Source organism: Odontesthes bonariensis, chromosome 15, assembly GCF_027942865.1.
Source record: "Odontesthes bonariensis isolate fOdoBon6 chromosome 15, fOdoBon6.hap1, whole genome shotgun sequence".
Taxonomy (NCBI): domain Eukaryota; kingdom Metazoa; phylum Chordata; class Actinopteri; order Atheriniformes; family Atherinopsidae; genus Odontesthes; species Odontesthes bonariensis.
This window is the reverse complement of record NC_134520.1, coordinates 26,392,459-26,419,617: the sequence shown is the minus strand read 5'-3', so window position 1 is coordinate 26,419,617 and position 27,159 is coordinate 26,392,459. Positions and strand designations below refer to the sequence as shown.

At 38.4% G+C, this 27,159-nt stretch overlaps 1 protein-coding gene across 1 annotated transcript; it reads right to left on the bottom strand.

Annotated features, from left to right (window-relative positions):
- Nucleotides 1–794: 794 nt before the first annotated feature.
- On the bottom strand, nucleotides 795–26,934 carry pla2g4ab (phospholipase A2, group IVAb (cytosolic, calcium-dependent)). Its single transcript, XM_075485756.1, has 19 exons — nucleotides 26,619–26,934; nucleotides 24,998–25,111; nucleotides 23,119–23,200; nucleotides 22,799–22,947; nucleotides 22,380–22,493; nucleotides 21,937–21,974; nucleotides 21,349–21,493; nucleotides 19,270–19,406; nucleotides 18,700–18,922; nucleotides 18,399–18,513; nucleotides 12,694–12,831; nucleotides 12,520–12,609; nucleotides 11,185–11,250; nucleotides 8,783–8,913; nucleotides 8,572–8,683; nucleotides 7,544–7,728; nucleotides 7,246–7,435; nucleotides 4,864–5,021; nucleotides 795–3,361 (listed from the first exon to the last, which is right to left on the bottom strand). The coding sequence occupies exons 2-19, from the start codon at nucleotides 25,013–25,015 to the stop codon at nucleotides 3,218–3,220; spliced, it is 2,235 nt and encodes a 744-aa protein (XP_075341871.1). The 5' UTR covers nucleotides 25,016–25,111; nucleotides 26,619–26,934; the 3' UTR covers nucleotides 795–3,217.
- Between the last annotated feature and the right edge of the window lie 225 nt (nucleotides 26,935–27,159).

The window sequence follows — 27,159 nt, the reverse complement described above, 5'->3', positions numbered from 1 at the left end:
AGACCAAGAACATAATCAAACATAGATAAGAAAAAAAACTTTTGATAGCTTTGATTTCATCTGCACAAGTTTTCCTCCTAAATAATGTCTTTATAAAGGTTGACTTAAATGCTGTGAAAAAACAATGAAGACTAAAAGAAAAAGTAGTCTGAGTCTTTACACTTCCTTGAAGGAATACCTTTGTCACTTTGGTTAATTCTTTCAGGATGAGATTTTCTTTGGTAAAAGGAAGTTGTGTATGACTGTACTTGATGGCAAAGTATGTCATTGAATTTGTCATCGCCTCGGTAATCCTCATTTGGGTCTTTTCTCCTGAACTACCACATGACACAGAATCAAAAAGTCATTCAAGGATACTCTTTAAAGCATTTTATCTAAAATGTTTTGCATGTGCTTAAAATGTAATGTTCTAAACATGCTCTGAAAATGTTATCTTAAGTTAGAACATCTGTTTTTATAGGGATTCCTGTTATGTTGGCTTTTATAAAATTAGCTTTCTGGTATTTACTTGCAAAGCTTTTAAAAAAACATTCCTGATGGCAGAATAAATTCAATGAAAGCTTTAAAGTCATTGAAGGCATAAATGTAATTTCTGTTGTGGATTAAAATCCGGCACATTATCTGCTTTCACGGTATGGTTACAAGTTCTACAAAGGTTAATCCTGTCACCAAAAAAGAAGCAGAACCAAAGGCCAAGTGGAGGTAAAACCCTGCACTTTTTCCTCAAGTTATGTGTCATTTCAGGAGGGTTCTCACAGATATCAAACAGTTTAACAGAAAACATTACAAAATGATCAATTCTCTCTTTTATTATTGTCCTTTAACATCAACATAAAAACTATGCATGTCATGTTTTATGAGTTATGATACAGTTAATGATCGCAGGAGAGTACGTGTGTTCATGTCAAATCCCGAGAACTGACTTGTCATCTTGTAACATGTAAACGTTGTCAAAAATTATAAATCAAATATATAAGAATCAAAATAGCAACAGCTCGTGTGAAAAGAAGTGTCAAAAAATAGCATGACAAATTGACAAGAAGTCCTCAAAAAAGATCAATGATTGTTTTGTTTCATGTAAAATCATGTGGGCTATTTAGAGATTTACCCTTAATCATTCTTTAATACTCTAAAAATGTATCTGTACGGAAGTTCAAGTCCCAGCCTGTCCCAATATCATGTGTCACAGCTTTCAAAGGCCACTACTTCCCAAGAAAATCCTAAAGATCTAAATAGAAATGTAAAAAAATCTTGTTATATTAATGCACTGTAGCCAACAGTTGCTACTATCTGTGAACATTGTGAACAGTGTAAACAATGTGACCATAAAAACATTTGCTGTAACGATTAAACAGAGATTTATCTGCAGTTTTTTCTGGAATATTGAGTTTCATGTTAACTACAGTTCACAGCCCACCATTTCACCCGTGTGGCTCTTATAAACTTGACACCAGCCACAGTGGTCAACAGTTTAAAAAATAACAATAAAAAAGCTCTAAATTCCCACACAGCAGGCATATAAAGTTAGTGACTAAAGCAAAAAGTTGGTGAACACAGTAGAGCATTTAGTTGCATGCACAGCCAGAAATTAAAATTGACAAATGATCTCTTGTTCTAAAATTAGTTTTAAAACCAGGCTGGCTGTTTCCTCCATTTCCAGTCTTTGTACAACGTAAGCTGATTGCTTCTTGCTCATGTGTACAGACATGAGATAGCTCTTGAGATTTTCATTTGAGTCTGCATAAGTGAATATTTGATTCACCCCAGACGTCAAACAATTTCTTTGAAGGACTTAAGGTGAACGCTGCAGCTACAGAAAAAAATTAAAACAACAACAAAAAGGCAAAAAAATGGCTAGAAACAGGGTTAAAGTGGGAATATGCAGTGCACAGAAGTGTTTCAGTGCAAAATGCCACTGCTCTATGTGCAGCCTTCAGGCTCCAGCAGGTAGAGGTGTAGTGTGTCAAATTCCAGGCCTTTACTGCTGCAGGTGTAGGTGTAGTGTGTAAAATTCCACCAGATGCTGTTGAGAGCCACCACTCTCAGGTGTGAGCAGGTCTTGCGATCGCACACACCTCTCCATCCGGCCTTCTCTCCACTTATTTAATGAGAGGATCCAGCAGTGAGATGAGCTGGCTAGAAAAGGAAACGGTCATGGAAAAATCTAGTTGTGTTTATATCTAAAAGGCTATCGGATACAACACTGTCAGAAAAATTAACAACTTTATCCATGCAGAGACTTGGCGCCAGAGAAAAACAGAAGCAACAAAGCTGTTTCCATGGCATCCAGTTTTGTTTTTCCAAAATGGTGGATTTAACGAGGCACTCCCTTCAGGAGAGCAGGGAGTGCTCCCTCTCTGAAGGTGAGTAAACATCATTCAGATGTTTGAGGTATCCAGAAGGGATGCACTTGGCATGTTTAAGAGTTGTCATTAAACATAGCCAAAGATTACGAGCTCCTCATCCATGCTTCCAAACAGGAATACATGTTTAGACAAGCCATCCGGTGAAAAGAAGAAAAAACATGGTTATTTGCATGCTCTGTGGTGCGTTGCTAAGTATAGAACAAGTTCAGCTCTCATGCAGGTACAACGCAGGTGAGGCTTCTTACTTGGAATTCACATTTGGAAAAATGCAAATGCAGCTCATGTGCTCAACTTTGGCAGCTCAAGTGAAGCCAAGAGTATCCTTATGAGTGGTGAATGTTGGAAGTAGAGAAAATTAACATGATGCAATAAAGTGAAGTGAATGAGCGCATGGGTTTGAAGAAGAAATTTCTTTCAAAATGAAAAACTAATATATGGCATAGTTCGGGATTTTCGGTGGAAATAAAAAGCAACAAAAAAGGACTAACAAATAATGTGATGGCAGAGACTGGTTTCCAGTCTTGAAACAGCCAGCAGAAAGGAACTATCAACTCTCTGTCTGGGTTTAATACAGTTTTTCCAGCAGTCACAATGGTGTACAAAAATTCTGATGAAAATGCTGCTGTATTTAAGTGCAATCACAAAGCTTTTACTTATTAAGTTTCTTTACAAAAGCCCTCTATTAGACAACTATCTAAAAATCCAGACTTTAACAAAACCATCATAATTTAAAGTATACAAAGATCAGGATAAGAGCATTTTGTACAAATAAAATGCTTGACTTTTCGGATGCATACTAAAAAAAAAGTCTGCTTATTCAGAGTCTTAGCTTTAAGCTACTGGTAATATTTTCAAAGATGATTCAAGGTTTTTGAGCTAGGATCTCTTTGAAAAAACTTCTTTTTCGGAATCTCACTGAGGGAGAAGGGATGGGAGAGGCTCGAGGGGCTCTCCTTCTGGGACACAATGCAATCCTTGATGGCCTCTTTAATGACCTACAGGGGACAAATACAGGGATTAAACTCAAAATACATTACGCCTCAAAAGTTCTGAGACTTCTGTTAAATATATTGCTGAATACAAAAAGTACTGGACACTAATCAAAACCCCCTTCGATCCAGACATGTTGACCTCACGGTGGCACCATGATAAAAATCACACCTGTCACCTGTCTCCAAATTGAAAGTCAGTAGACTTTTTTCATGATATTCAGTCTAGAAAAACGTTACAAAATTGAAAGAATGTGGGACAAGAGCAGCGTGATTCATGATAACATGAATAATCATAGTTTATCATCAATAAACCCAGGCTGCAACATCTCAACCCCAACATACTTAAAAACATGGGTAAATTTTGTCACACACATACACACTTTCTGACTGTTGCAGCTGGTAATAACATCTGGCTGATGGAAAATCCAGCCAGAAAGGGTTTTTCCATACTGCCCAAAAAATCTGTCAGCGTGAAGGTATTTAGGAAACAGAAGTACACAAAATAACAGAAGAATATGAGATGAGCATAAATTCTGAAATTACATGCCGGGAACATGGACAGCAGCAGGCTTCTCCTCCATTGACTGAAGCATGTAAATAAATTGTGCACATATCACAACTTTCTGTCAGATGGGTTTGTTTGGTTGCCAGGGTGATGAATCCCATATGAGGAGGTGGCGACAACACCACACCTTTTGGGAGGAGGTTGAGTCTACTTCGTCGCACCACTCCTTCTTTCTCCGAATCACCTTTTTGTGATTGCCAGGAATGACAGGATGTGATCCCACCATGAAAAATATGCTCCTTGATTTGAAATTAGCACTGTTTCCATGGTGTCAGCAAATAATTTCCAAGTGTGTGGCCTCCACATGATATAATTTTTGGGAAATGCTTTTTTTTCCCCATATTGTGAGATTAGATTGGGAGTATAAATTTGCCTGATTGAGATAACTGGCCAGTGAAATGAAATCTGAATCCTTACTCAGCAGGGAAGTGACTCATACTAAAAGAAAGTCAGTTTGACCTTGCGCAGTGACACGCCTGTTGTAAACAAGTCAAAACTTGTGCCATCTGGTTCCAGATGGGCCTTTGGTATTCAAAATTTTTTAAGTTGCGCAATAAAAGAAGTGAAAGTGCAAAATTTCCATGCTGACAGTGACTTGAAGTAGATTTACAACAACCATCTGAATCACTCTAACTCAGTGTTTCTCAATCCTGGTCCTCAAGTACCACTGCCCTGCATGTTTTCGATGTTTCCCTCCTCCAGCACACCTGATTCAAATGAATGGCTCCTGATCAGGCCACTGCAGTTGATCATTTGAATCAGGTGTGCTGGAGGAGGGAAACATCGAAAACATGCAGGGCAGTGGTACTTGAAGACCAGGATTGAGAAACACTGCTCTAACCCCTTCATGACTTTGAAAATTGCCAAGTGCGGTGTTCACTTTTGATGACTTTGATGAGAAATACTATTAATTTCCTGTCTTACAAAACACCTAACAGACCTCGAGGTTGTTGAGAGTGTTGAACTCCATGAGGTTGTGAAGCCGGGTGAATGCCTCGTTGGAGTACTGGAAGTTGAAAGTGGAGAATGGTGATTCAGGGTCATCAAAGATGTCAAAATCTGCCACCTCCTTCTCCTTCTCAGTCTCTCTGGGAACACCTGTAAGGTTGCCAAACATGCAAAGTAAGGAAAAATAAGGCTGATCCACAGGGATGTGTACAGTTTCTCACTATATATAAAACATTAACTAGCACTTACAGTCCCTTTTTTCTTCAGCTTTTCTGGAATTTTGTATCTTATTATATGATCTTCATCAACAGGTGTATAGTTTAAGTTGTTAATGAAAGCTTGATTGGTCACTAATCTATGTGTTCCACTCAAACTTTATGTGTATTTCAAGTGTAAAGTGCACTGTGCTAGACATACTTCTCGACAACAAATAATTTTATGTTTGATCGACAACACTGTGCTTCAGATTACAACTTATTTACTGAGGTAGACAATTAATCTACTTTTCTTTGTAGCTGGAGGCTAAGCTTTATAAACAGCTATAAATTGAAAAAAACTGTAAACAATTAACTGAATAACTTTCATTCATCCAAAAAAAGAAAGATGACAGTGTGTATCCCTTTGATGAATGATGCAACATTTGTAGAGCCGTGAGCATTTCATATAATGTCTTGCTTTTCAAAACACGTGTCCATCCATCATTCCATATTCTATACCTTCTTTATTCAATTCAGCATGTGTGGCGGGCTATCCCAGGTACCACTGAGAGAGAGGGAGAATACACCCAGGACAGTTCGGCAGTCCATCACAAGGCCAATGCAGAGACAACTAACATTCACACACACACTCATACTATAAATTTATAATTACCAGTTACCCATATATGCATGTTTTTGACTGTGGGAGGAAGCACCCTAAGAGAGCCTACGCATGCATGGGGAGAACATGTAAACTCCACCCGTGTTTGAGGCGAAGGTGCTAACCATCAAACCATCATGCAGCCCACCACATGTCCAGTGAAATGCATTGTGATTCTCTGAGAGCGCTGCAAACAGAAATAAAATACATCTCCCATAATGCATTTGCCTTTAATATGAATATTTCTGTAGATCACAATGAATGCGATCAAGCTCCGAAGGGAGAAGCTCACAGATCCTGGATCTAGAATTCTGTTTAAAACATAAATAAATATGAAATCTGAGTTTGTGACATCACAGAAAAGCTTGTTATTCTAGCCATACACAGATGATTTAGGCAATCACTATATATGTGAAATTTGCTTTCAAAATCAGACAAAATATTAGAAGCTCTTTCTGTTCTGAGAAGCTCAGAGCGTGTCCGCCGAGGACTCCGTTTGACAGAACCCGGATCAGCTTTAAATGATTCATCCAGGGAAAACAGAGCAATATTTGTTTCAAACTCAACTCCTTAGATGTGAAGTTAAAAACACAGGGTGTAGATATTAAATATTCTGGTCACCTTCCAGCTGTGGACAATGTTAACAACGCTATTAAATTGTGAACTGATACTCACACACACTGTAATAGAGATTAAACTTTTCTGAACTGAGAAGCTGTTTTATGTACTTTTTTCACACTTCAATACAACTTAGTGTTTTTTTTATATATTATAAGCAGTTACTTTATCAAATCTATTTAGTGTTTCAATGAAAACCTGCACTAAAGAAATTAAAGTTTAAAAAACACAGTAGCGAGCAGAAATAGGAAGTCCATTTATGGATTTTCTCTGTCTATGGGATTTAGTAGAAAATCCTTATGTAACATCCATAAACAGACTGAGGAAGTATGTGGGCAGATGACCTACAGAATGTAAAGAGGAGAGGAAATGTGTTTCAGTATTGCTCCTGATGTACGACCTGTTTATACACAGAGCTATACCACTGGAGCGAGAGCTTCCCTACCAGCACCTAGTTCCTTGAGGAACCATATTTCACTCAAGCCAGTCGTAAAACACTGAACACACTGTGGTTTACTTGTTCATGTGGACGCAGTTACACCAAGTAGACACACAGTTTCCAGCCGAAAACCCCGGTAACCTTGAGCAGATTCTTTCTACTTGGGCCCCTCAGATGAAGGGCCTAAGTTCAGAAAAAACATAAACCCTGCCTGGAGCAGAATATGGAATGCAACTTCAGGGAAGCAATGTCTCATGTGCCATGACGTAAAATGATGTGATTGTAATAATGCAAAAAGCGTTGTCATATTTTCCCCACATAGATTATGTGAACACGTACACACACACACACACACACACACACACACACACACACACACACACACACACACACACACACACACGCACACGCACACACACACACACACACACACACACACACACACAAACACACACTTACCAGGCGCTTTGAACTGCCTGAAGTTAATGTTGACCAGGACAAAGTGGATGACAGTCGGGCAGTTCTTTTCGCCTTTTCTTGGCTTGAAGACGTAGCATTCTTTCAGACCCTCCCGGTCAAAGACTTTGGGGTCGATCTTGGGGAAAGGGAGCTTGTTCATTCTGGCCCACTTTTCTGCTAACAGAAGCTCCTGTGGCATACATACACATATAAGACGACTCTGTTCTTGATTTCCTGTGTACATGGATTATTTCAAGCAGTTAATGATGAATAAAAAAAAAAATGGTCCAATTCGGACCTTGAATGGTGGGCTGGAGTCACTTGGTCGAGCAGAAAAGTCAAAGGAGATGATGAGGTCGACGCCACGCTCAGGCCGCAGGAGGAGAGGGTAAGGAAGGTTGTAGGTCAGGCCGCTGTCAACGACATGGATCTTCTTACTCTTTACGTCTAGAGGCTCATAAATGCGGTCAAATTCATCAGGATCTAAGAAAAGAAGGCAACGTCAAATAAATAATACAAGAATCGTGCAAGAATCGGAAAACAGCATTCCACCTAATTCAACTGATTTGTGCAGTGACATGCCTCTGTGTTATAACTTTTTTATAGTTTTCTAGAAAACTGTTAGCAACTGGCTGGAGAGCAAAGTGGAGCATTTAGTCATTATATTACATGAGGATGGTAGAGACCAAAAACAGAGCTATAAAGACACCATCTAAATGTCCGCTTACATCATACCAGAGATAGCCCTGACTGCTCCAAGGGTAAATCTAAGCCGTGAAACTATTGGCCCTGGCACACACTTGCTTTTCCACTTCTGTCCGACAGTGAAAACAGCAGCAACTGACAGACATTTCAATTCCAGTCATGGGACTAAAATTCTTGTTTCCTGATTGAGAGTCCTGCAACTTATTCCTCCATCACACAGCTAAAGTGATACCTATTGTGTAACAGGGATTTTTCTTTTTTACTGCAACAGTAAAAAACAGATGTCAAATAACTAACACTAGCACTATTTGCTAAAATCAGCCGACTTGGCCAAATTAGTGTCTTTGAATCTACATAGAAAGAGTATTATGGTTAGATTTAGATCAACAGAATAAGATAAGAGGTAATTCCCTGTTTTGCATCTATTTCTACATAATTCAGTATCAGTCTGATTATGACCGCATAAGTTTATTAACAAATCTTGATAGCATTATCATGAAAATATAGACAGAATAAATCATAACCCCAATATGCAAACTGATCATTTGCTATGTTGTTTTTCATTTTCTTGCTGCAGCATAAATGATGCCAGTAAATCATGACTCATTTTATCTTCCTTGCCTGTTACTGCATCCACCTCCTCTTCAGGTGTAAGGGAGTGGTATGTAATCTCAGTGACTGGTGAGAAAGGGATGCTGGTGTTCAGGTTCAGGCCAAGCATGAAGTTATGCACCTGGTAAAATGTTAAGAAGGAATTCAGATGTTAGAAGCCTGCAGCTGGCAGTGATTTTGAATACAAAAATAAAAATGTAAGGGCTGTTTAGAAATGTACCTTCCCGGCCCGACCCTCTCTTGTGTTGAATAAGGCAGAGTCACTAAAAAGTGAGGTGAACATTCGTCGAACCCAGCTGGCCTGAGCGGTGCGATGAAACTCCTCCTCTGCCTCCTGGTTTTCTGTCCCGACTGAACAGCAAAGTGATAAAGCATTATCAATTGTGCTGGCAACAAAAAATATTTTGAACAGCTATAAAAAAAAAAAAATCACATGAATCAGGACACATAAATAAAATCCTACATATCTAAAGTGGCTTTTTAAAGAATTTTTAACTCGGGCTGCTGTTGTGTTTTTTTCACCTTCTCGTTTTTCTATTCTAACTTTTCTGTGGTATCAAGAAACCTGAAGCAGTTTATTTCATGTTAGGCAAATATTTTACAAGCTTCTGTTCAACTTATTTTAATGTTTGCCCAAAGTGCAGGCATAGTAGACTGGAGAGATTTAAGGGACCTACTGAAGTTAGAAGATGTGTTAAATATACGGGTAGTGGTGCTAAAAGAGGAAAAGAGAAATTACCGAATCACAGGTCATTTATTTACTGAGAAAAATCATCCAATGTTAAATATTTTGGACCAGGAGAAGTATGTAAACCATAAGAATTAATAGTTCATTTGAAGGTGAAATTAATAACCAAGTATTTTCAGTCATTTGGATGACAATCAAGTATGAGTGGTTGCCCTGTTTTATTAAAACAGTGACATTTACATGTCTGTGGAAGTGTAAGAGTTGCCAATGTTCATCAAGTGAGAATAGTTTAAAACGCTATCTCTAATCGCTAATAGTTTGGACTAAAACATAAACAGTCAGACAAACTGTGTACAAATGGAGGAAATATAAAACACTAGTATGTTTCTGTGTATGCATTTAGCAGAGGCTTTTATTTAAAGCGAATTACAAATGAGGATACAACAACAGAGCTTACAATAAGCTACATAGACGGAAACCACTAGTCAGACTCTATCAGAGGTGACAGTTTAGAGATAGAGGGCAGGCATAGAGGGAAGTACAGAAAGATAAAGTGCAGTAGAGGGAGTAGGGAAGTATAGGGTAAGTGCTAGGATAGGAGATGCTCTCTGACGAGCTGGGTCTTCAAGAGTTTCTAGTAGTCTCCTCAAGGGTGGATCACCAAAAATCCCTCAAAGATCCGATGTGGCTAATATCAGAATGTGTACACGAGCCCACCATCAAGAGAACACTAAACAACATAGTGCATGTCAGAGCTTGCACAGAGAAATACATCAGTCTCAAAAAAACAAACAAAAAAACTGCTGCCTGTTTGCTAAAGATCACACGAACAAGCCAGAAAGCAAAAATGTGTTGTTGACTAAGTTTAGAGGAAAGAAACTCTATCTTCCAACATATGATAAGAACATGGGCCGGTTTGGGCCTGTTATGCTGCACATGACGGTTTGTTACCAGTAATGAAACAAGGAACTATACGTGAGATTTACAGGAAAATCTCAGAATGTTTGTCTTTGAAATGAACGTCAAGAGAAAGTGGATAATTATGAGAAACAACTAGACTAAATACACAGATCATTCTACCACAGAATGGACAAATGGAGAATGGTCAAAGTGCTGTTCCTAATCCAATATAAATGTTGTTCAAGTATCTGAAGGGAAGACTTTGTGAGGAAATCTGCAAACATTAAAGTTAAAGTTATTCTGTACAGAAGACTGAGCTAAAATTTCTCCAAACTGATGTGCAGGACTGATTAACAGTTATGGCTGCAGAAAGATCATACTCAATACTGAAAGAACCACTCAAACATATGCAATATTCAGTCTCATTAGGTTCCCTTTATCTACTTTTAGGACTTGAGTGAAAATCTGATATTTCCCAGTATAGCTATATAGAAAATTCTAAAGGGTTCACAAACTTTAAAACCCCACTGTTCATGTAGGAATATGGGCACTTGACAGTATTTGGAACAGCTGATGATTCAAGACTCTCTCAATTTTTCTGTCATAACAAATAAAAGCTTTAGCGACGTCAAAGCTGTAATAAAAAGACACTACAGCTAAAATGTATGTACTTCCTCCAGTTCCAAAGAATTTGGATATCTTATCATTCTAAGCTGCTTTTTGCAAACTTTTTAATTCATCTCCATCCATCTCTCTTCCTTATTCTATCAATAGCTTCCTCACAAATTCACTCACATGTAAAGTTCACACTTTAAAGAAAATAGAGAACGAGTGTGTTTTAGCACTTTTTTCATGACCTGACCACAGCAGCTGTTCCGAAGTGGGTGTGTCACACCGACAAATGCAAATAGCAAATCATCAGTGTGAGAAAGTATTCACTGACAGCATTCAAAGTCACACAACGCATTATTATCGTGCCGCAGAAGAAGTCAGTTTATGAAATCCTTGTATAAGTAATGAGTATCTTAGCTCACCTTTGCGTGGCTCATCATCGTTGTCAAGACTGTCTTCTCCGACAATGTGCTGGGGTTTGATTTGCTCTGTAAGACATAAAATTATTTCACTCTTTAGGTTTCAAAAGAAGCTTGTCTAATCCATAACACACAGCAAAACTGCACCTATAGTTGTATATTGTTCAGTTATTCAGTGACATTATCAAATTCCCATCTGCTGTTTATTTCTGTCAGAAACATGAGCCCTGATATACTAATACATTCTCAAACTAGGTGGAGACATTCTGGCACTTCTGTGTAACCAACACATTGTCAAAAGGCGTCTGAATATGTAAAGGTCACCCCTGACAAAAGCATTCAACCAAAAGCAAACATCAGATGAGCTCTCAGGAAGCTGATACTTTGTCACTGTTGTGGTAATTTCCCCTTCAAATACGCAAAACTCACACACATGCACTGCATATTTCAAAGAATGGAGAAACATTGAGGTAATTTTAGATTGGCTCCTCTTAAAGGTGTGAGCGGAATTACTGGCGTGGGGGTGTGTAAACAATGCTGACGGATGACACAAAGCAAGTGAAAGACATGACAGATGACAATAGAATCTAAGTCATGGTTACAGGAGGAGGTAAAACCATGGAAGTTATTTTAATCAGCAGTATACATATACAAAGGAATTATCAGAAAACAAACACAAAGCACCCATGACTAAAAATTTAGACACAAACCTTCATAGATAGTGCTGCCAACAGTGTTAATTCTAACTATAATTTAATTTATACACAGTATAGAAAATGTGTTTTTATATAAACACAGGTAGTTTTATGAGCCTGAAATAACTTTGAGTGAGTTTTACAGCTGCAAGAGCACATAAAAAAACAGCTAGAACTAACCTGTACAGCAAGTCCTATTCAGAAACTAAAAGAAATTACGTTGTTCAGATGATTTCTATCAAATTTTGTGATATTTGATGCATAAGGACGTTAATTTGGTGGCATTTCTCTTCTATATTATTTTTTTGGTTGAACACACATGGTAAAAAATACCCTTACACATACACTTCTCTTTTTATCGAGTGGATTTAAATGATCTGAGACTGGAAGTTTTTTTGTTTACCTGATTAATGGTATTAAGTGGAATAATCTGATTAAAAATGTACATTTAGAGGTTGGAGCTTCCACTCTTATCACACTCTTATCAGGCTGTCAAATTTAACACAGAAGAACATTTATTGGATCACCTTTTGAATAAATTTTATTGATTTTCAATTTGCCAAACATCATTCAGAGCTTAAGCACTTAAAAGTCAGTGTGATATAGGTCAGTCACAAAGGAAGAAAAAACAGGGGAAGATTACCTAACTCCTCCTCCATGGTGCTGCCACCAACTGTGTCCTTGACTCCCAGCACTCTATTGAACAGTATCGAGAAGGCACTTCCCCACACACCTGACGCACAAAATACACGAGTCAATATGGCAACAAAAGATCTGGCACAGTATTGAGTGCTGTCATCAAAGAATTCATTCTTACCCATCAGAAAATGAAGCGGGTTCTCTTCATATTTCTTCACAACAGTTCCCATGAAAAACTTGCTTCCGAACAAGTCGGGCGTCATAAAAGTGCCGTACTTTGCCATGCCAATTTCATACGGGCTGAACTCCACCCAGTCTGCAGGTTGAGATCTCAGTGTTAGCAATCCATAAAGTAACATAATCAACATAAATCATTCAGTAAATGCCTGATTGTTTCCATTTAATTATGAAACTGCAGAAAACAGGATGCATTGGTCAGATAAAGTATGGAAAGAGAACTTTTTCCTGCACTGAAAGCATAGCAGGCACACTTGAAATATCAAACTAATGCTTAAACCCTGAACCGGTTTGAGTATATGGTGATGCTAGCAGCTCTGTGAAGTTGTACTTACCCAAAGCATTAAATGCTAACACATATTTTCAATGTCTACCCTTATTAGAAATATTATCTTAACATTGGTGTCGGATTTCCCTTTGCTTTTGTTGTCCTTGTGTGGATTGAGCTTTGAAATTTTTTGTGTTTTCGTTAACTGTCTGCTTCTTGTCATACTTGTTTCATACCAGGTTACAGTTTGTATGTGTTATCTGTGTTGTTGTTCTCACCTCCATTTTTTTTTTTCAACCTTGCCTGTTGAATGTATGACCTTTACTTTTGTTCCTTTTTTTCACATCCTGCCCAGTGTGTTTATTGTGCCTTTGAACTATGTTGGCTTATTTTTGTTTGTTTGTATTTTCTTTCTTTCTTTTTTTAATTTCTATTTTTGCCCTGCTTGTAAGTCTGCATTTGGGTCCTTACATGTATTGCTAGTTTATAATCACCAATGAGCACAAATTATGGGCACTAAGCACTATATGAGAAAATGCAAAAATATACTAAAACAGTAACACTTGTTTCTGCATTTTGATTTAGTGTTTGTATTCTCTTTGGGATGTTTGTTTCAAAATCTAGCTTTAAGAACCTTTATAAACCTGTTCTTAATCATTTACAGATCTCCAGGATACTGTGCAAGTTTTATTGATGATTTTTCTGAATTATTGTCTGTTATTTCAACTGATTTGAACCATTTTATCTTGACCGGGGATTTCAACATTCACATAGATAATTTGACGGATGGTAATGCCAAAGAATTTTCTTCTGTGCTGGACATGTTTGGTTTGTGGCAACATGTAACAGAACCTACTCACCTTCGAGGTCACATTCTGGACCTGGTTATTTCTAAAGGTGTTGATATTTCTTCTGTTGTGGTTATTGATTTGGCCATGTCTGACCATTTTTGTATGTTATTTGATTTACATATTACTCAGAATGTTCAAACAACCAGCTTCTCAGTTAAGAAGAGGTACATCAATGAGAAAACAAGTAATCAGTTTAGGGAGGCCATAGCTATGTTACCAACAATCAGCGCAGAGTCGGTTGAAGGAATGCTGGATAATTTTAACTTGACCATTTTTAATGTAATGGAAGCTGTTGCACCGATAAGAATCAAGAGCACCATGATCAAAGAGAAAACCCCATGGAGAAACACCACTACGGTCAAAAATCTGAAAAGAGAATGCAGGAAAGCTGAACGTAAATGGAGGAAAACAAAGCTTCAGATTCACTATGAGCTGTACAAAGAAAGCCTGTGTAGTTATAACAATGAGATGTGCAAGGCCAGACAGCTGCATTTATCTGAAATCATTAATAAGAATGTCAACAATTCTCGAACTCTGTTTGCTCTGGTTGAAAAACTCACAAATCCTCCTAAACAGTCAAACCCAGACCTCCTCTCCACTGAGAAATGCAACGAATTTGCCAACTTTTTTAGCCAAAAAATCAAAACGATTAGACAAAACATTCACGCAACACAAAACAAGAAAACTAATCTGTGTCTAAAACCTAGAAATAACTCTGACGTTATGTCACAATTTAATATTGTAGATTTAAAAATCCTAGAGGAAACAGTTCTTCATCTAAAATCAACAACTTGTTCTCTGGACATAATACCATCCGACTTGTTCTCTGGACATAATACCATCCGACTTTTTAAAAACTGTTTTTACCTCAGTAGAAAGTGATCTCCTACAAATAGTTAACAGCTCACTGGCATCAGGCATTTTTCCCAAGTCACTAAAGACAGCTGCCATTAAGCCACTCCTAAAGAAGAGAACTCTAGACGCCTCTATGATGAACAACTACAGACCTGTCTCTAATCTCTCTTTTATAAGATTATTGAGAAAGTTGTATTTAACCAGCTCAACGACTTTCTGAATGAAAGTGGAAGTCTTGATAACTTTCAATCAGGCTTCAGACGTCATCACAGCACTGAAACAGCTCTGGTCAAAGTGTTAAACGACATTAGGTTGAATACTGATTCGGGTAATGTTTCAGTCCTGGTTCTGTTGGACCTCAGCGCTGCGTTTGATACTGTAGATCACAGAATCCTGTTGCACAGGCTGGAAAACTGGGTTGGACTTTCTGGAGCGGTCCTTAACTGGTTCAGGTCCTACTTAGAAGGCCGGAGTTATTTTGTTACAATTGGCAGCTATGAATCTGAGCGAGTGGCCATGACTTGTGGAGTCCCCCAGGGGTCAATTCTTAGACCTCTTCTGTTTAACTTGTATATGCTCCCTTTGGGTCAGATATTGCAGAATTTTAACATCAATTATCACAGTTATGCAGACGATACACAACTTTATGTGTCTCTGTCACCGGACGACTGCAGCCCAGCAGACGTAGGCTACTGTGTCAGTGTTTGGAGGAAGTAAACACCTGGATGAGAGAGAATTTTCTACAATTAAATGAGGACAAAACTGAGATCATTCTGTTTGCTAGCAAAGAGAAAAGGGTCAGCGTTGGTAAATATCTTGAGACTCGGGACCTTACAATCACTGACCAAGTTCGTAACCTCGGAGTGTTGATAGACTCAGATCTGACTTTCAGCAGCCACATCAAAGCTGTCACCAAGGCAGCTTTTTACCACCTCAGAAACATCAACAGAATTAAAGGTTTCCTCTCCCAAAAAGACCAGGAGAAACTCATCCATGCATTCATCTCCAGTAGACTCGATTACTGTAATGCTCTTTTAACTGGACTTCCCAAAAAGAGCATTAAACATCTGCAGCTCATCCAGAGATCTGAACGCATCACACCAGTTTTGAAATCTTTACACTGGCTTCCAGTCAGTCACAGAATAGATTTTAAAACCCTGCGGATGGTTTACAAATCCCAGAACGGTTTAGGCCCAAAATACATCTGTGATATGTTCAGAGAATATAAACCCAGCAGAGCTCTTAGATCCAAGGACTCAGGTCAGCTGGTCCAGTCCAGAGTCCAAACTAAACATGGAGAAGCAGCATTTAGCTGTTATGCTGCAAACAAGTGGAACAAACTGCCAGTGGAGATTAAACTCTCACCAAATGTAGACATTTTTAAATCCAGGTTAAAGACATTTCTGTTCTCATGTGTCTATGCATGAAATATCTTTGAACTTATCTAGACTGTTGCTTGTTTTTAAATTCATTTAAATTATTTTATTTGTTTCTCTTTATATTCTTTTATGTATTTTTAATGCTTCTTACACTCCCTGCTGCAATGCTTTTATTTTATGTAAAGCACTTTGAACTGTTTGTACATGAAATGTGCTATATAAATAAATTTGATTTGATTTGATAAAATGTTCTTGTGGTTTACAGTATAAAGTAATTTTCTAAATACAAACTTTTAGGCAAAATACAGAAAAGGATTGCTCTCTGCTTTCAGAACACCTGAAAAATACTTAGAAAATCTGTGAAGTTCTTATATCAAACAGAAAGGCACAGTGCAAATAAAGTGGTTGAAACCAAGGTGTCAGTCAAGGAAGAAATAATTTTTCCCCAAGGCTCACAAAGGTGGTATCTAGAAAACAACAGTTTGCAAAGACTCTGTGTGGAGAATTTATTCACTGAACAAACAGTGTGTATGGATGCACAGAAATGGTTGCTGTCAGGTCTGTTTCTGCTGATGAATTAGTCAACAAATGACAGAGAAACAACATTAAAAGGGGCACTGACAACAGTTCTTGAGAAAAGGCATTTTTAATAGTCAGTTTCCAGATTTCCACTAATCGCCAAAATTTGTTAAAAAATAAAAGACATTTGACCCATCAATAGTCTGAATGTCCAAAGATTACTTGGATTAGTTGATCAATTACGCTGACAAAAATAAAACATGCCTGGCAAAGCAAATGTTCCACAGTTGCATTAAAACTTGTGCCATGGTCATATATAACAAGACTATTCCATATCCATCATTTTATATCTGCATTTCATTTCTATTTGTATTTTGTACTTACAAACAGCATCCTCATTTTGACTCATTCATTCTAATCTCAGATGGTGACTTATTTTGTGTCACCTATTTCTATTTCTCTGGAACAATTCTGAAGGTTATGCTGTGCTTTATCAATTTTGTTCTTTCATAACTGGATGCTAAAATTTCTCTTGATATGAATAAAGAATCTATCAAACAAAAGCAAACGGTCAACAGACAAGGGACTAGCAATTATAGTGAGTTTGTAAACTTATAAACAACAGGTTTCAAAGAAAATCTCACTCAGCTTTTGAAGTTTTGAATCTTCGACATGTGGGGCCCTACTTTCCAGGCGTGATTTGAATATACAAATTAAAAGTTCGGTCTTTAGGGACATCAAAGTAACACTGCACAGTAGTATCTCTTTATCAATCTGAAATTATAAATAGCCTTATGGTTGGTTTTCCTATATTGGAAATGGGACACCATAATGCTTTTTCTGATCACACGCATTTCCTGAAGTAAACTAGTACAGATGGAGAGTATAACTGCATTAGTGAACTGGCAGCTGGAGGGGTGGCAGTCCACCTCCTTGTCACGGCCGAGGTGCCCTTGAGCAAGGCATCGTACTCCCATGCTCCCCGGGCGCTGTGATTGGCTGCCCACCGCTCAAGTGTATGGCATCTGTCTCCATGAGTGTGTGACCTTGTGCATGTGCATGTGTGTGTGTGTGTAACAGGTGCCAAACTGGATGGGTTAAATGCGGAGGAGTAATTTCGTGTGACTACATGACAGTAAAGTAATCTTAATCTTAATCTAATGAATGAGGATATAAGGTTTTGACTGGAATTGTAGCCACTACGCTGCGATTTTTTTTTTGTTGCACTTTTTGCTTTGCAATAAATGGATTTCAAACAGGAGGATACAATATGTTCAGACAGTTTATTGTTACATTGTTGCAACACTTGAGTCCAACGCCATAACTCCAGTTTAAGTTTAGAAGCCTGGTGATAATGCATCAAAAGTTATTCATCCAAGATTACTGGAGAATTTAGCTTTTCCTTCATTTAATTTTCTGTTCAAGTATCTGTGTCTGGTCCACGGACGCAGTGTGAGCAGTTGCTGTTGAGGCCACATCAGCAATGAGGAAGTATTGCATAATACGGGACAAACCCTGAGTCCACCATGACTTTGCTTACACTATTCAGTTCCTTGAGATAGTTAAACTGCTATTTGCAAGTGAAGAGCTGTCATAGATGACAGCCCACCATGTCATGTCATATCCTCTCTGAGGCAGCAGTGCAACATAATGAGGAAATGCGCTTGCCGTTCATTTTGCATGTGGCCTGACTGATCTGATCATTTCTAGCCTGTCGTTATTCATGCAAAGTAGTTCTGCAAAGAATATGGGGTACATGCAACACACTTTTTACCTGCAAACATGAGCTCAGAAACATCTGGTTTGACATGCAGACATGTGAAGAGAGGAAGAGGACTCTGAGCCTGGTTTATTTTCTCCTCGATCTCACTTAGCTTGATATCCATCCTCTGGTTGGAAAAAAAGGCTATTTTAATCATTTGCACTCATAGATGTTCATAAAGCACTCCAATATTCCATTGAAAATTTCAAATCCATCTGGGCCAACAGATTGGCACATTAAATAAGTAGAAATGGAGAAATATGGAATTTCTGTCATAAGGAAAAACAAACAACAAATGTAAGGTGGCTCCTACCGCAGGTATAAGTGTCTCTCCAATGAGCATACCGAAGACATCGGTAAATGTAACAGGCTGCCCTGAAGCCTTCTTGGTCCACAGGGCCTGGATGTAGTTAGTGATGTGCTGGGGCAGCAACAGCCTCAGTGGGTTACTGCTAACTCTCTTCATCAGCTCATTGTTGATGTCTCGTGGGCCTTTAGTTGGAAATTCAGGGTGAGCGTAGAGACTGGACATGTACCTGGTAGGATAAAGAGGAGTTGTCCAGATCTCAATGCGAGGTAAAATGTTGTCAAATTTGCTGATACATGTTTAAATAATGTCAAGTAGCATTTTAAAAAGTTTATGCTGGAGGTGCTGAAGTTAGATCCACTAAGCCATGAAGACTGAAATAAGCCAGAACGGCTTGCATGGTGACAGCTTCATACCAGCATAAGAAAGCAGGAAAGTTTGCCACAGAAGGAAGGAGCAACACCCAACGAGAATCAGAAAGAAAAAGATGAAGATAAGAAGATGAAAGTGTCTTTAAGCATAAAAGAGTATTGGGAAAAGCAGGTCATAAAGAGAAAGAACTTGAAAAAGACAGACCATGTGGATCCTGAGAGGCCAGCGACATATGTGGCACAGTCTAAGACCCCAGACTCAAACAGGGCCTTCATCACTCCAGAGAAGCCAACCATGGCCCGAAAACCACCTCCTGAACCTGCTATGGCTATCACTGGCACCTGCAAAGCACACACACAGACAGTGACAGTGATAATGGGAAGAGACAAAGGACACAGACGTGCTTCATCACATCATTACAACCTACAGCAGTTAGTATAAAGCTAACATTGAGCACACTCTTTCAGCTTGAGTAACTTCCCTCTGCTACCTCAACAAAGTGAAAATGTTATGTTTGTTGCATCATGTCTTTAGATCATGTCTAACTTGTGATCTCAGTTTTTCAAATGTTTCATAATTCACATTCTGTAACATTGGTACCTCTCAGCAGACAGTGAGGTCAGGGTTGGTGTTCACGGTGCAAGACAGTAACTGCATATCTCATTCCTCTGTAGCACAAAGAAGTCAGAGCAAACTGGCTCGCGATTACAGCCAGCCCCATGTGTGTCTTGCCAAAACCGAACTAGCAAGAAAGGCAACTTAACTAAAAGCACTGGAGGAGGGGTCGGAGCTTTGTGAGGACAATAGTTGTGAGAAAATGTTGAAGTGTTATTCTAATCTGAGTCAGAATTGGTGAAAAGTCAACAAGTCTGTAGCCAGAATGAAAAACATTGCCCAAGGCCAACAGACCTAAAGCTTTGAGCTGTTTAACTTTAGACATTTTTTTTCTTTTGTCTTCACTACAGCTACAGATAAGGGTGAATGTGGGCTGGAACAAAGATTGTAAATTAAGCAAACACACCACATCCATCATTCCTGTCTATAATTATGAGTGCACAAGTAAAAAATGCAACTGTTAACCAAGTATGATGTACATTTTTAATATTTGTCATCTTGGCTCTGACCTTTTCAAACACTTCATATGGTAGTGAGTAAGGAGTGACAATTTTAAACTGATTATGATGATTGGCAGTAGAACAATTTTCCTTAGTTTCATGTGCTTGATGTTCTGGTAAAATGGTAAAAAAAAATATAGTCCATCAGAATGGCAAGCAAAGTTGTTGAAAACAGGAGTTAACATGGTCCTTTCAGAGCATACAAGCTTATGCTAAGGTGCAAGCTGGTACCGGCCCATTGTAGGACTTTTGAAACGCTCTATGAATGGCAGCAGGTAGCAGCATACTCATTTTCTGGTGAGTGGTGAGACAGCAGGAGGACCTTTAAGTTCTCCTTGAGTTCTGAGAAGAAATGTGAATGTAGCTGTATACTGCAGTGACTGCATGAAGTCACATCACAGCTTCACTACATTTTTTGTGGCTCTATATCAAACTATTATTACTTGCAGAAAGAGAACTGATACCATTCACATGCCTGTGTGCTAAACATGAAACTAACATGCTAATTAGAGAGCAGTGAGGGGCTAGATGGATCCTGTGAGCTTCAGACACAATCTGCCTCACCATTTCACTTTTCCAGGCATTGTGCAGATCTTTTACAAGCTAATGGTTGCAATAAATCTATTAATAGTTTCTGTAAAGCATAATATCCTCTGAAAAGGTATAACTACCCTATATGCAAGTAATGCAGTAGACTGTGTTACATCCACATCTAACCCACATTAAATGGGCCCTGACAACTTTCACAGAGCCAAAGCGATTGGCTCTGTGGTTAAATGTCATTCATTCAATAAATAAAAATGAATACAGTAATATAAATGTTGTACATACATAGAAGTATGCAAAGTAAACACCACACTCATAAATCTATTTTTTTTTTATCTAAATCAGCTTTATATAAAGATTAATCACACAATGCAAAATCTGCAAAAAAACAAGAATAGCAAGAATAATAATAATAATAACAACATATATGCTGAGATGGACAGAGCTGGCTTTGACTATCTTGCAATACCACTGATCGTATGTACATGAGTGCAAATGGTTAATGGAAGTGAGCGTTTGAATAAATGTAAGCTGTCATTTCACAGTTTTACTCAGAAGGTTTTAGTTTTTAAACACAGGTGTCATTTTAAAAAGATTCTAAAACATAAAGCTTTTTGCCCACCTCTTGTGGAGAACTGGGGAGGAAGCGAGGCTTCTCCATGTCTAGCAGCTTTTTAATGCCAAGCATCACTCTTTCTCTGCGGGTCTGTCTGAACTGTTTTTCCTTGTAACACAGGGTGTGACTGAACCTCAGGTCCAAGTTTGTGCTGCAAACAAATGACAGGAGTTAAGTTTTCTAAAGATGTGTTGATGGAGAAAAGAAGTAATAGTTCATGTTTCTGCTCAGAGGCAGTTGGAGATCTCTCAAGGTGCAAAACACAGAAATAGACCTTTAGATCAGATAAGATCTGCTTGGTGTGAAACCCGCTGGCAGACAAACTATCATGACTTCAAATCCCTTATTACTCACTTTAAAAAAAAACTTCAAACTTTACCAGACCTCCCACCAAGTTCCGTGCAATGACGATGAAACTATTTTCATTCATCAGCATATTACTCAAGTATTCAGTTGTTTCTCAGTCATGCAAATCTTGTGCAGGTGACCCATCTGTCTTTCACTCAAGCCCTTTTAGGCTAAACAAGAAGTAATACTAACAGACATTGTTGCGTATCTCAATTAAAAAAGCTTAAGTTTGATATTAATACATACCAGATTTCCAATGACATCTCTAAATATACTTTGGTTGCCTGCCAAAATAAATAACATTTGGTTATTGCACAGCATCCAGTTTCAGGTCCATAATTTTTAATAATAATTGCATTAGTTAAAACTAGACATGCAATTTGATAACTTCATTTTTTCTTCAACTACTAAAATGTTACTCTGTTGACAACCAGTGCGCCATGTCCTCTGTCACTGCAGGGGTTCAGTGAAGGTTATAATGAAATATGCTATTTCATTTCAAACTAAAAAACCTAAAGTGTCATGTGCACACATCCTGGTAAAAAAAACATATTTGCATAAATTCTTTGGTAGTGATAGGATTTCTACAAGAATTTAAAGCAAGTTCCTGCAAGATTCAACAATGCTTGCTTTCACAACATGTGTAATTAATGGTGAGTATAAAAAGTAAAAAAAAATTACATCCTTACTTTGCCAATAAGGAACATTTCCATCTTTTTCTGGCCCACTCTGAGCTTTGTGACGTCAAAGGACGCCGTCCCGAGTGTCTCATCCATCACATAATTGGCATCCATTAATGTTAACTGATTGGAACAAATGGCAAACGTTTAAGGTTGAAAACATCTCAAAATAATGCATGAGCAGTTCTGGTATCCGTTTATGTTCACCTGAACAAGTTTTGTCAATGAGTTAAATAGTGTGCAATTAAAACAGGGCTGTCAGAAAGGCCTGAATTTGTTAATTTGAGTCATTCTGATGCTAGGTTAATGTGGTAATACTTGCTTATTGCTTCATATCCGCCTAAATATGATAAGATGTGTATGTGAGTTCATCCTCAACTGCATCATCCGGTACTGAATTAAATCAGACTATAAAATGCAGATCTCACCTCCAGGACATTCTGCTGGTTGGGGTCTAATATGAAATGAAAGGTCTCGTTCCATTTCGGGTTGATGTTGTTGTCTATGTGCTTGGTCCTCTTCCTGCTCTCTGGAGCCAACGGGATGAATAGCTCCACATATGGATCTGGGGTATCCACTAAACATACACACACACATTCAAAAGTCTTAAGCCCAGTCATAAAAAAATATTCTCATATTCTTTATACAAATACAAATGTAAATAACCTTGAAGGCTCTTCCCTAACTACTTTTCCAACAAACACACACGATATGGTCTGAATAAACAAAAATATGTTTTAAGACTCACAAAGGTCACCCAGCGCTCCTTTGGTGACGTTCTCTGCTCGAACCACTATCACTGTGAATTTGTGAGAGAACTGCTGCTCCACCTGTGATACAACACTCATTCAGATCAATTTGACGTCACTGCCTTGTGTGACTAAATCAGTCAAACCAAGATAAAAACATAGAAAACAAGTCTGTACAGTTATAACATAACATAAGTGAGTTCACGGCTAATTCATGACCCAATCAGTGAGAGCATCTGGAGTTTTTGGCAGGCAGACACTGACTGTCACACCCACTGCAAAACTCTTTAGTTCGGAGGTCAGTTCCCAGCTGTGTTCACATTGTTCAGTGATATCTTTCTCTTTGTATTTTGTTTGAAAAAATACTTTTATAATAGCAGTTTCGGTGAGACTCCCACCAGATTTTGTCGGGGGAACCCTACCTTGTAATCACTACAAGATGATGAAAAAGTATACTTGATTCTGTGTTATCAGGAAAATATGTGTAGTCAGTCCCAAGAACACATAGCTAAGCTTAATAACCTTAAGTGTAATTCCCGACACTGTAATGGAATTTTTTTTTCTTGTTTCTGCTAAAATGCCAAAATGCATGCACCAGTGTTTTTTTTTCCCTACTCCAGCTACAGTTAATTATCCTTAAGGCCAGTATGAGTATATCATTGGTGCTTTATTCAAAAGATGAAGTTACATTCTTAATTGCAGGCTGCACCACCAAAACTGAACACGGCACGTCAGTTTGTACGTGTGCTTGCCTGTGCCGTTCAAATGTATAGAACAAAAATGAATAACTCATCTTTGGGCGTTTTTCCAATCACATAACACTCTTCTTTGGATGCATTAATTTCTTCTATCATTTCCATAAACCCTGCGATGCCGTGGATGAGATACAGTTAAAGGTACCTCAAGGATTTTTTTCTTAAGACTGGCGGCTAAGGTTTTTTTGTGCAACAATTATTTAATTTGAAGGGAAATCTCATGGAGAAATCTGTGATACTTTCTAAGGAAATCTTAATAAAGACTTAAGGGCGTTTTGCTCAACTGATTTTATATCAAAGAGCTCTTGACTCAGACTTTAAGGAAAACCTTAACTTTGTGCAGCTAACACCCAAACTGAGCACTCAAGTTCCATTTGTTTTGGCATGTTGTTTTTGGCCCACCTCCCATTAAAACAGAATTCCACTTGCCGCTTATCCGTATGTGACTGATCTGAAACAATAGGAATGTTCAGTGTCCACTCCACACTGCTGTACATCTCTATCTGGTTATAGATCTAGCCATCTATCTCAGTCTGAGCAGATTGATTTTGTCCCTTTAAATTTGAGAATAAACTGAGATTAACAAGATAAACTTGGGTAAGTCACTAATTTGTAAACATAATTTCCTTTGTCTTTTATTGATATCCATATAAGATCCAACATGTGAGATTAAAAACAGCGGCCATTTCCTTTTGAGCTATCATGACACGCATATTGGTTTCAACTAACCATTTATTCTGTAAGATAGCAAATATTGTAAGACTTTTTACAGATGTACAACAGCACGATAATGCTGTGAATGCAGGTATTGCAGATTATCTCTTAATCATATATAAACCTTAAAAGAACGCACAACTCATTCAACCTTGGCAAACACTGCAATGGTAATGAACTTGACCTTGTGTTGACATCTTGATTATACTATTTGCACAAATGTTTTATTTTCTCTCTCTCTTTTGCTTTGGTGCAAGAAGAACTGTGCTTTTATTGATCAATTCTCAATCTGAGGCCTGTCATGGAATGATCTGTGCTATGATTATTACCACTGGAATCTGTCCATCTTCGTCGCAGCATGAATCTGTGTTGCATACCATACATACTAAAAACAACACCTCATACTCACAATTATATTGGAAGCCATTGTGTTGTCAGGTGACGAATTCTCAGGAAAGGCTTCGACCAGATGTAAACTTTTAATCAGGAGAACATCTCAGTCAAAAACTGATGCATTTAGAGTCTGAAACAAAGAAATGCGACTTTATTAGAGTGTTGCCTTACCAGTAAGTCAACGATACAGGAATGGACTGTTTTACTTTTGAATATAGTTTTAGTCCTAATGTCCTTTCAAGAAACTGTTACTTCATGAAATTACACCCTTTTAGATAAAAACGCCCAAACTTTAGCAACATTAGTATCCGTGAAGCCTTATGTATCTTGGCAAGGGCAAGGGGAAATGCACTAAGCTACAAAGTCAAGATAAGAAGAGCAGGCAAATAGAAAATGTGTATGTGTTCATGTATACCACATGCATGGGGTTACAGTTAAAAGGTGCTGTATCTTTGATGTCCCTAATATGACTAAGCAAATATGTGCAACAGTTATATGTAAAGCTGGTTGTAAGTTTGCAGACTAGATGACAAGCTGACTATTTTTAGCAACATTAATGATTTCCCATTAGAATGCTTGAACACGTTCATTTGTGCGAGGGGTGAATGTGTATGTGTGTGTGCTGCCTGGTGTTAGCATATCATGGTCATCGAGTCTTTTCTCTGCTGTTCATTAAAGCGTATCATTACTGCTGGGACTGAGAGCACGTAGGAGCGTCTGTGTGTTCACAGCGGCGGTCACGTACTTTGCAGGCCAACTTTTGGAGGTGCCAGTTCACCACAGTGCACTGCCCTTATTCTGCAGCATACAATGAGAGCATGCAAGCGGCTTAACCCTGCAAGTGTGCCAAAATAACCTAGATCTCATGGCACTAGATTTTCATATGAGAATGCAAAGTGTGAAAGAGACTCACAGCAACCTGCAATGATGCAAAACAGCTGAAATAGATATTTTAGACAGACTGAAAACCTCCTCATGTACAAGGACAATGCCACGTGAGCCATTAAAGGGAAAGGTAGGTAGAATTACTTGTTTGGAACATTCTGCATTTCCAAGAAGAATTCTTACTAGGAAGAGGCCATGAAAATGAAATCCTTGAATTGAGCCTTCACACAAAACTTGTCATTCCACAACACCAACAGGTTCTGCCTGATTCTTATTAAGTGGGCAGATTAAGACCAGATCATACAAGGCCTGAATATATGTCTGTGCAACTCAAAATGATACGTACAGTTATAGCGTACGTATGTACGACTGTGAACGCCATACATTTGTAAAGGCAAAACATATCATGACGCAGCATCTTAAAAAATAAAATATGCTATCAATTTACACAATTATTTCACTCTTTTATGGGCAACTATATGTGTGCACCGGCCTGGCTTATTTAGAGCTCAATACTGACACTGACAGACTGCATCAATAAAATTCCATCTGTTGATGTCCGTGAGTGACCGCCAGTTTTCAGTCGCCTTATTCTATAGATTGCGTAAAGTGTGAGCTCTCACGAAGACGCTGTTTCAACCTTTCCAACCACCATTGGCAGCAGTTGTTCGACTTCTTAAAATATCATTTCTCCGATTGTCTACGATTAAGCACAACATTGTATGCTGACAAAGAAGGAAATAGCAACGTACCTTAACGGGATGGCACTATCAAATCATGTTAAATGTGTCATGTTGACCGAGAATATTGCTCCACAACCGCACGAGTGAAGATGGAGGAGGTGCTTCTCGGCACAGACAGTAGCTACGCGAAACCGCGCAGTCAGAAAGATTCCAGCGATCCGAACAATGCCACAGAGGTTGGCAAATGAGACAGTAGACTTAACAAGCAGAAAAAACAACTCGATGAAAGAGTAGCAAGAGAGTTCGATGAAGAGTCAAAGTTTGGCGCAGCTGGGGAAACTGCAGTCGACTGCCCTGTGCCACACTTCTCCAAACGCACACTAGTGCGTCACTAAGTCCACACGGGGGCGTGAAAACATCGCTTGTGGTTAAGAGAATAAACGTATTTTTCCTCTCCTTTTATTTATTTAGGGCATATGGACACCCCAAGAGCATGACACATAGCCTACAGGGGTAACGATAATCAAGTTCAGTTAAAATATTCCATGTCGCATCGGTCTGTTACTCATTTCCTGCCCGTGTTTCCATCTAAGATTAAAAGACCCTTTGA

Bases quoted from the DNA above. Each gene is read 5' to 3' on its own strand.
- pla2g4ab (XM_075485756.1), bottom strand. The intron at 18,923-19,269 runs GTCTGTCTTTTT...TTATCCTACCAG, and splicing joins GGCCTCTCAGGATCCACATG to GTACATGTCCAGTCTCTACG. The intron at 5,022-7,245 runs GTAAGTGTGTGT...GCAACCTTACAG, and splicing joins CAGGCAGTTCAAAGCGCCTG to GTGTTCCCAGAGAGACTGAG.